This window comes from Petromyzon marinus, chromosome 77 (genome assembly GCF_048934315.1).
Source record: "Petromyzon marinus isolate PM22_M1 ecotype Great Lakes invasive population chromosome 77, UKy_Petmar_22M1.pri1.0, whole genome shotgun sequence".
NCBI classification, from domain to species: Eukaryota; Metazoa; Chordata; class Hyperoartia; order Petromyzontiformes; family Petromyzontidae; genus Petromyzon; species Petromyzon marinus.
In genome coordinates, this window is record NC_133743.1 from 2,341,724 (window position 1) to 2,351,774 (window position 10,051).

Sequence of the window (10,051 nt, forward strand, 5' to 3'; positions counted from 1 at the left end):
GTATCATAGTAGTAGTATCATAGTAGTAGTAGTAGTATCATAGTAGTAGTATCATAGTAGTAGTAGTATCATAGTAGTAGTAGTATCATAGTAGTAGTATCATAGTAGTAGTAGTATCATAGTAGTAGTATCATAGTAGTAGTAGTATCATAGTAGTAGTATCATAGTAGTAGTAGTATCATAGTAGTAGTAGTATCATAGTAGTAGTAGCATAGTAGTAGTAGTATCATAGTAGTAGTAGCATAGTAGTAGTATAGTAGTAGTAGCATCATAGTAGTAATAGTATCATAGTAGTAGTAGTATCATAGTAGTAGTAGCAGCATAGTATTAGTAGTATCATAGTAGTAGTAGCATAGTAGTAGTAGCATAGTAGTAGTATCATAGTAGTAGTAGTATCATAGTAGTAGTAGTAGCAGCATAGTAGTAGTATCATAGTAGTAGTAGCATCATAGTAGTAGTATCATAGTAGTAGTAGCATAGTAGTAGTAGCATAGTAGTAGTAGTATCGTAGTAGTAGTATCGTGGTAGTAGTATCATAGTAGTAGTAGTATCATAGTAGTATCATAGTAGTAGTATCATAGTAGTAGTATCATAGTAGTAGTAGTAGCATAGTAGTAGTATCATAGTAGTAGTAGCATAGTAGTAGTAGTATCATAGTAGTAGTAGCATAGTAGTAGTAGTATCATAGTAGTAGTAGTAATCATAGTAGTAGTAGCATAGTAGTAGTAGTATCATAGTAGTAGTAGGATAGTAGTAGTAGTATCATAGTAGTAGTAGCATAGTAGTAGTATCATAGTAGTAGTAGCATAGTAGTAGTATCATAGTAGTAGTATCATAGTAGTAGTAGTATCATAGTAGTAGTAGCATAGTAGTAGTAGTATCATAGTAGTAGTAGTAGCATAGTAGTAGTATCGTAGTAGTAGTATCATAGTAGTAGTAGTAGTATCATAGTAGTAGCATCATAGTAGTAGTAGTATCATAGTAGTAGTAGTATCATAGTAGTAGTAGTATCATAGTAGTAGTAGTATCATAGTAGTAGTAGCATCATAGTAGTAGTATCATAGTAGTAGTATCATAGTAGTAGAATCATAGTAGTAGTATCATAGTAGTAGTAGTATCATAGTAGTAGTAGCATCATAGTAGTAGCATCATAGTAGTAGTATCATAGTAGTAGTAGCTAGTAGTAGTATCATAGTAGTAGTAACATAGTAGTAGTATCATAGTAGTAGTATCATAGTAGTAGTATCATAGTAGTAGTATCATAGTAGTAGTAGCATCATAGTAGTAGCATAGTAGTAGTAGCATCATAGTAGTATCATAGTAATAGCATCATAGTAGTAGTATAATCATAGTAGTAGTAGCATCATAGTAGTAGCATCATAGTAGTAGTATCACCATAGTAGTAGTAGCATCATAGTAGTAGTAGTATCATCATAGTAGTAGTATCATAGTAGTAGTATCATAGTAGTAGCAGCATAGTAGTAGTAGTATCATAGTAGTAGTATCATAGTAGTAGTAGCATCATAGTAGTAGTATCATAGTAGTAGTATCATAGTAGTAGTAGTATCATAGTAGTAGTATCATAGTAGTAGTAGTAGCATAGTAGTAGTATCATAGTAGTAGTAGTATCATAGTAGTAGTATCATAGTAGTAGTAGCATAGTAGTAGTATCATAGTAGTAGTAGCATAGTAGTAGTAGTATCATAGTAGTAGTAGCATAGTAGTATCATAGTAGTAGTAGTATCATAGTAGTAGTAGTATCATAGTAGTAGTATCATAGTAGTAGTATCATAGTAGTAGTATCATAGTAGTAGTAGTATCATAGTAGTAGTATCATAGTAGTAGCAGCATAGTAGTAGTATAATAGTAGTAGTAGCATAGTAGTAGTATCATAGTAGTAGTAGCATAGTAGTAGTATCATAGTAGTAGTAGCATAGTAGTAATAGTATCATAGTAGTGGTATCATAGTAGTAGTAGCATAGTAGTAGTATCATAGTAGTATCATAGTAGTAGTAGTATCATAGTAGTAGTATCATAGTAGTAGTATCATAGTAGTAGTAGCATCATAGTAGTAGTATCATCATAGTAGTAGCAGCATAGTAGTAGTATAATAGTAGTAGTATCATAGTAGTAGTATCATAGTAGTAGTAGTATCATAGTAGTAGTATCATAGTAGTAGTATCATAGTAGTAGTAGTATCATAGTAGTAGTATCATAGTAGTAGTATCATAGTAGTAGTAGTATCATAGTAGCATAGTAGTAGTAGTATCATAGTAGTAGTATCATAGTAGTAGTAGCATAGTAGTAGTAGTATCATAGTAGTAGTAGCATAGTAGTAGTATCATAGTAGTAGTAGTATCATAGTAGTAGTAGTATCATAGTAGTAGTATCATAGTAGTAGTATCATAGTAGTAGTATCATAGTAGTAGTAGTATCATAGTAGTAGTAGCATCATAGTAGTAGTATCATAGTAGTAGTACTATCATAGTAGTAGTATCATAGTAGTAGTATCATAGTAGTATCATAGTAGTAGTAGTATCATAGTAGTAGTAGTATCATAGTAGTAGTATCATAGTAGTAGTATCATAGTAGTAGTATCATAGTAGTAGTATCATAGTAGTAGTAGTATCATAGTAGTAGTAGTATCATAGTAGTAGTATCATAGTAGTAGTATCATAGTAGTAGTAGTATCATAGTAGTAGCAGCATAGTAGTAGTAGTATCATAGTAGTAGTATCATAGTAGTAGTAGCATCATAGTAGTAGTATCATCATAGTAGTAGTAGCATCATAGTAGTAGCATCATAGTAGTAGTATCATCATAGTAGTAGCATCATAGTAGTAGTATCATCATAGTAGTAGCAGCATAGTAGTAGTATAATAGTAGTAGTATCATAGTAGTAGTATTATCATAGTAGTAGTAGCATAGTAGTAGTATCATAGTAGTAGTATTATAGTAGTAGTAGAGTAGTAGTAGTATCATAGTAGTAGTATCATAGTAGTAGTAGCATCATAGTAGTAGTAGTAGTAGTATCAGTAGTTGCAGGTTTTCTGTGTCCCCTCCCCGTGTCTCTCCCACCGTGTCTCTCTCCCCGTGTCTCTCTCCCCGTGTCTCTCTCTCCCCGTGTCTCTCTCCCCGTGTCTGTCTCCCCGTGTCTCTCTCCCCGTGTCTCTCTCCCCGTGTCTCTCTCCCCACGTGTCTCTCTCTCCCCGTGTCTCCCACATCCCTGTCTCTCTCCCCGTGTCTCCCCCCCCCGTGTCTCTCTCCCCGTGTCTTACCCCACGTGTCTCTCTCCCCGTGTCTCTCCCCCCGTGTCTCTCTCTCCCCGTGTCTTCCCCCACGTGTCTCTCTCCCCCCCCCGTGTCTCACTCCCCGTGTCTCTCTCTCCCCGTGTCTCTCTCTCCCCGTGTCTCCCCCCACGTGTCTCTCTCCCCGTGTCTCACTCCCCGTGTGTCTCTCTCCCCGTGTCTCTCTCTCCCCGTGTCTCTCTCTCCCCGTGTCTCACCCCCCGTGTCTCCCCACCGTTAGGATGCCAGATGTCTGACATGAAGTGCATCTTGGGAGGTCGCAGTGGATAGTCTCGTGGGAAGGTGAGGTGAGCCTTGAAGACTCCCCCCTCGCTGCACACACACAGACACACACACACAGTGACACACACACAGACACACACAGTCACACACAGATACACACAGACACACACAGTCACACACACAGACACATGCACGCACACACACACAGACACACACACACACACGCAGACACAGTGACACACACACACACACAGTCACACACAGATACACACAGACACACACAGTCACACACACAGACACACGCACATGCACGCACACACACACAGAGACACACACACAGACACACACACACACACAGACACACACACAGACACACACACACACACAGACACACAGACACACACACACACACAGTCACACACACACACAGACACACAGACACACACACGCACACACACACACAGACACACGCACACACACACACACAGACACACGCACACAGACACACACACACATACACACACAGACACACAGACACACACAGTCACACACACACAGTCACACACACACAATCACACACACACACACACGCACACACACACACACACACGCACACACGCACACACACACACACGCACACACAGACACACACACACACAAAGACACACAAAGACAAAGATCCCCCATATAGCCTTAACAGACTGTAGGGGCAAGTGCTGTTAGCGAGCACCTATGAAGGCCGGAACGGCACACGAGGGGGTGGGTGGCCAGCACCACGCCCGACCGCCTTTGTCTCCCCAGTGGCGATGTTTACTACACACCGCACCAGGTACTCATTTGAGGCTGAGTCGACCTAGGGGAGGCCCGGCACCGGTTCAGATAATCGTCACTGGTGTTGGCCGTGAGCGGGAATCGAACCCGGGTCGCCAGGTTCATAGCGCAGCGTAGCGCTAACCACTACACTACCGCTAGGAAGGTGAGTAGGTGAGTAGGTAGGTGAGTGGGTGAGTAGGTAGGTGAGTGGGTGAGTAGGTAGGTGAGTAGGTAGGTGAGTGGGTGAGTAGGTAGGTGAGTAGGTAGGTGAGTAGGTAGGTGAGTAGGTGAGTAGGTAGGTTAGTGGGTGAGTAGGTAGGTGAGTAGGTAGGTGAGTAGGTAGGTAGGTGAGTAGGTAGGTGAATAGGTGAGTGGGTAGGTAGGTGAGTAGGTAGGTGAGTAGGTGAGTGGGTAGGTAGGTGAGTAGGTGAGTAGGTAGGTGAGTAGGTAGGCGAGTAGGTAGGCGAGTAGGTGAGTAGGTAGGTGAGTAGGGAGGTGAGTAGGTGAGTAGGTAGGTGAGTAGGTGAGTGGGTAGGTGAGTAGGTAGGTGAGTAGGTAGGTGAGAGGGTAGATGAGTAGGTGAGAGGGTAGGTGAGTAGGTAGGTGAGTAAGTAGGTGAGTAGGTAGGCGAGTAGGTGACTAGGTAGGTGAGTGGGTAGGTGAGTAGGTGAGTAGGTAGGTGAGTAGGTAGGTGAGTAGGTGAGTAGGTAGGTGAGTAGGTAGGTGAGTAGGTAGGTGAGTGGGTGAGTAGGTAGGTGAGTAGGTAGGTGAGTAGGTGAGTAGGTAGGTGAGTAGGTGAGTAGGTAGGTGAGTGGGTGAGTAGGTAGGTGAGTAGGTAGGTGAGTGGGTGAGTAGGTAGGTGAGTAGGTGAGTAGGTAGGTTAGTGGGTGAGTAGGTAGGTGAGTAGGTAGGTGAGTGGGTGAGTAGGTAGCTGAGTAGGTGAGTAGGTAGGTTAGTGTGTGAGTAGGTAGGTGAGTAGGTAGGTGAGTAGGTAGGTGAGTAGGTGAGGAGGTAGGTGAGTAGCTGAGTGGGTAGGTAGGTGAGTAGGTGAGTAGGTAGGTGAGTAGGTGAGTGGGTAGGTAGGTGAGTAGGTAGGTGAGTAGGTAGGCGAGTAGGTAGGCGAGTAGGTGAGTAGGTAGGTGAGTAGGTACTTGAGTGGGTAAGTGAGTAGGTAGGTGAGTGGGTAGGTGAGTGGGTAGGTGACTAGGTAGGTGAGTAGGTAGGTGAGTGGGTAGGTGAGTGGGTAGATGAATAGGTAGGTGAGTAGGTAGGTGAGTAGATAGGTGAGTAGGTAGGTGAGTGGGTAGGTGAGTGGGTAGTTGAGTATGTAGGTGAGTGGGTAGGTAAGTAGGTAGGTGAGTAGGTAGGTGAGTGGGTAGGTGAGTAGGTAGGTGAGTGGGTAGGTGAGTGGGTAGGTGATAAGGGTAGGTGAGTGGGTAGGTGAGTAGGTAGGTGAGAAGGTGAGTAGGTAGGTGAGTAGGTAGGTGAGTAGATAGGTGAGTGGGTAGGTGAGTGGGTGAGTAGGTATGTGAGTAGGCAGGTGAGTGGGTAGGTGAGTAGGTGAGTAGGTCAGTGAGTAGGTGAGTGAGGAGGTGAGTAGGTGAGTAGATAGGTGAGTAGGCAGGTGAGTGGGTAGATGAGTAGGTAGGTAGGTGAGTAGGTAGGCGAGTAGGTAGGTGAGTAGGTAAGTGAGTAGGTGAGTAGGTATGTGAGTGGGTAGGTGAGTGGGTAGATGAGTAGGTGAGTGGGTAGGTGAGTAGGTAGGTGAGTAGGTAGGTGAGTAGGTAGGTAGGTGAGTAGGTAGGTGAGTGGGTAGGTAGGTGAGTAGGTGAGTAGGTAGGTGAAGAAGGTGAGTGGGTAGGTAGGTGAGTAGGTGAGTAGGTGAGTAGGTAGGCGAGTAGGTAGGCGAGTAGGTGAGTAGGTGAGTAGGGAGGTGAGTAGGTGAGTAGGTAGGTGAGTAGGTGAGTGGGTAGGTGAGTAGGTAGGTGAGTAGGTAGGTGAGAGGGTAGGTGAGTAGGTGAGAGGGTAGGTGAGTAGGTAGGTGAGTAAGTAGGTGAGTAGGTAGGCGAGTAGGTGACTAGGTAGGTGAGTGGGTAGGTGAAAAGGTGAGTAGGTAGGTGAGTAGGTAGGTGAGTAGGTAGGTGAGTAGGTAGGTGAGTGGGTGAGTAGGTAGGTGAGTAGGTAGGTGAGTAGGTGAGTAGGTAGGTGAGTAGGTAGGTGAGTGGGTGAGTAGGTAGGTGAGTAGGTAGGTGAGTGGGTGAGTAGGTAGGTGAGTAGGTGAGTAGGTAGGTTAGTGGGTGTGTAGGTAGGTGAGTAGGTAGGTGAGTGGGTGAGTAGGTAGGTGAGTAGGTGAGTAGGTAGGTTAGTGTGTGAGTAGGTAGGTGAGTAGGTAGGTGAGTAGGTAGGTAGGTGAGTAGGTAGGTGAGTAGGTGAGTGGGTAGGTAGGTGAGTAGGTGAGTAGGTAGGTGAGTAGGTGAGTGGGTAGGTAGGTGAGTAGGTAGGTGAGTAGGTAGGCGAGTAGGTAGGCGAGTAGGTGAGTAGGTAGGTGAGTAGGTGAGTAGGGAGGTGAGTAGGTGAGTAGGTAGGTGAGTGGGTAGGTGAGTAGGTAGGTGAGTGGGTAGGTGAGTGGGTAGATGACTAGGTAGGTGAGTAGGTAGGTGAGTGGGTAGGTGACTAGGTAGGTGAGTAGGTAGGTGAGTAGGTAGGGGAGTGGGTAGGTGAGGGGGTAGGTGAGTGGGTAGTTGAGTAGGTAGGTGAGTAGGTGAGTGGGTAGGTGATAAGGGTAGGTGAGTGGGTAGGTGAGTAGGTAGGTGAGGTGAGTAGGTAGGTGAGTAGGTAGGTGAGTAGATAGGTGAGTGGGTAGGTGAGTGGGTGAGTAGGTAGGTGAGTAGGCAGGTGAGTAGGTAGGTGAGTAGGTAGGTGAGTGGGTAGGTGAGTAGGTGAGAAGGTAGGTGAGTGGGTAGGTGAGTAGGTAGGTAGGTGAGTACATAGACGAGTAGGTAGGTGAGTAGGTAGGTGAGTAGGTGAGTAGGTAGGTGAGTGGGTAGGTGAGCGGGTAGATAAGTAGGTGAGTGGGTAGGTGAGTGAGTAGGTAGTTGAGTGGGTAGGTAAATAGGTAGTTGAGTGGGTAGGTGAGTGGGTAGGTGAGTGAGTAGGTGAGTAGGTAGGTGAGTAGGCGACTAGGTAGGTGAGTAGGTAGGTGAGTGAGTAGGTGAGTGGGTAGGTGAGTGAGTAGGTGAGGAGGTAGGTGAGTGCGGAGGTGAGTAGGTAGGTGAGTGGGTAGGTGAGTAGGTAGGTGAGCGGGTAGGTGAGTAGATAGGTGAGTAGATAGGTGAGTGAGTTGGTGAATGGGTAGGTGAGTTGGTAGGTGAGTAGATAGGTGAGTAAGTAGGTGAGTGGGTAGGTGAGTAGGTAGGTGAGTGGGTAGGTGAGTTGGTAGGTGAGTAGGTGAGTAGGTAGGTGAGTAGGTACTTGAGTGGGTAAGTGAGTAGGTAGGTGAGTGGGTAGGTGAGTGGGTAGGTGACTAGGTAGGTGAGTAGGTAGGTGAGTGGGTAGGTGAGTGGGTAGATGACTAGGTAGGTGAGTAGGTAGGTGAGTAGATAGGTGAGTAGGTAGGTGAGTGGGTAGGTGAGTGGGTAGTTGAGTATGTAGGTGAGTCGGTAGGTAAGTAGGTAGGTGAGTAGGTAGGCGAGTGGGTAGGTGAGTAGGTAGGTGAGTGGGTAGGTGAGTGGGTAGGTGATAAGGGTAGGTGAGTGGGTAGGTGAGTAGGTAGGTGAGGAGGTGAGTAGGTAGGTGAGTAGGTAGGTGAGTAGATAGGTGAGTGGGTAGGTGAGTGGGTGAGTAGGTATGTGAGTAGGCAGGTGAGTGGGTAGGTGAGTAGGTGAGTAGGTCAGTGAGTAGGTGAGTGAGGAGGTGAGTAGGTGAGTAGATAGGTGAGTAGGCAGGTGAGTGGGTAGGTGAGTAGGTAGGTAGGTGAGTAGGTAGGCGAGTAGGTAGGTGAGTAGGTAAGTGAGTAGGTGAGTAGGTATGTGAGTGGGTAGGTGAGTGGGTAGATGAGTAGGTGAGTGGGTAGGTGAGTGAGTAGGTGAGTAGGTAGTTGAGTGGGTAGGTGAGTAGGTAGTTGAGTGGGTAGGTGAGTGAGTAGGTGAGTAGGTAGGTGAGTAGGCGACTAGGTAGGTGAGTAGGTAGGTGAGTAGGTAGGTGAGTTGGTAGGTGAGTGGGTAGGTGAGTGGGTAGGTGAGTAGGTAGGTGAGTGAGTAGGTGAGTAGGTAGGTGAGTAGGTAGGTGAGTAGGTGAGTAGGTAGGTGAGTACGTAGGTAAGTGGGTAGGTGAGTGGGTAGGTGAGTAGGTAGGTGAATGGGTAGGTGAGTGGGTAGGTGAGTGGGTAGGTGAGTAGGTAGGTGAGTGGGTAGGTGAGTGGGTAGGTGAGTGGGTGAGTAGGTAGGTGAGTGGGTAGGTGAGTAGGTAGGTGAGTAGGTAGGTGAGTGGGTAGGTGAGTAGGAAGGTGGGTAGGTGAGTAGGTAGGTGAGTAGGTGCATAGGTAGGTGAGTAGGTAGGTGAGAAGGTAGGTGAGTGGGTAGGTGACTTGGTAGGTGAGTAGGTAGGCGAGTAGGTAGGTGAGTATGTAGGTGAGTGGGTAGGTGAGTGGGTAGGTGAGTGGGTAGGTGAGTAGGTGACTAGGTAGGTGAGTGGGTAGGTGAGTAGGTAGGTGAGTAGGTAGGTGAGTTGGTAGGTGAGTGGGTAGGTGAGTGGGTAGGTGAGTGGGTAGGTGAGTAGGTAGGTGAGTAGGTAGGCGAGTAGGTGACTAGGTAGGTGAGTGGGTAGGTGAGTAGGTAGGTGAGTAGGTGAGTAGGTAGGTGAGTAGGTAGGTGAGTAGGTAGGTGAGTAGGTAGGTGAGTAGGTGACTAGGTAGGTTAGTGGGTAGGTGAGTAGGTGAGTAGGTAGGTGAGTAGGTAGGTGAGTAGGTGAGTACATAGGTGAGTAGGTAGGTGAGTAGGTAGGTGAGTAGGTAGGTGAGTAGGTAGGTGAGTTGGTGACTAGGTAGGTGAGTGGGTAGGTGAGTAGATAGGTGAGTAGGTGAGTAGGTAGGGTGAGTAGGGTGTACAAGTAGGTAGGTGAGTAGGTAGTTGAGTAGGTAGGTGAGTAGGTGAGTAGGTAGGTGAGTGGGTGAGTAGGTAGGTGAGTGGGTAGGTGAGTAGATAGGTGAGTATGTGAGTAGGTGAGTAGGTAGGTGAGTAGGTGACTAGGTAGGTGAGTAGGTAGTTGAGTAGGTAGGTGAGTAGGTGAGTAGGTAGGTGAGTAGGTAGGTGAGTGGGTAGGTGAGTAGGTGAGTAGGTAGGTGAGTGAGTAGGTGAGTGTGTAGGTGAGTAGGTAGGTGAGTAGGTGACTAGGTAGGTGAGTAGGGAGTTGAGTTGGTAGGTGAGTGGGGTAGGTGAGTAGGCAGGTGAGTAGGTGACTAGGTAGGTGAGTAGGTAGGTGAGTAGGTAGGCGAGTAGGTAGGTGAGTAGGTGAGTAGGTAGGTGAGTGGGTAGGCGAGTAGTAGGTTAGGTAGGTTAGTGAGTAGGTGAGTGGGTAGGTGAGTAGGTAGGTGAGTAGGTTGGTTAGTGGGAGGTGAATGGGGTAGGTGAGTAGGTAGGTGACTATGTAGGTGAGTGAGAAGGGTAGGTGGGGGTAGGTGAGTGGGTAGGGTGAGTGGGTAGGTGAGTAGGT

The 10,051-nt window shown here is 46.3% G+C and overlaps 1 protein-coding gene across 1 annotated transcript in view; it reads right to left on the reverse strand.

Moving 5' to 3' along the window:
* Positions 1-10,051, reverse strand: part of LOC116938017 (ubiquitin-conjugating enzyme E2 G1) — a 26,129-nt gene that overhangs the window by 7,758 nt on the left and 8,320 nt on the right. Inside the window, 1 exon segment of the mRNA XM_076056679.1 lies at positions 3,522-3,619. Within this exon segment, the coding sequence (XP_075912794.1) occupies positions 3,522-3,619 (98 nt within the window).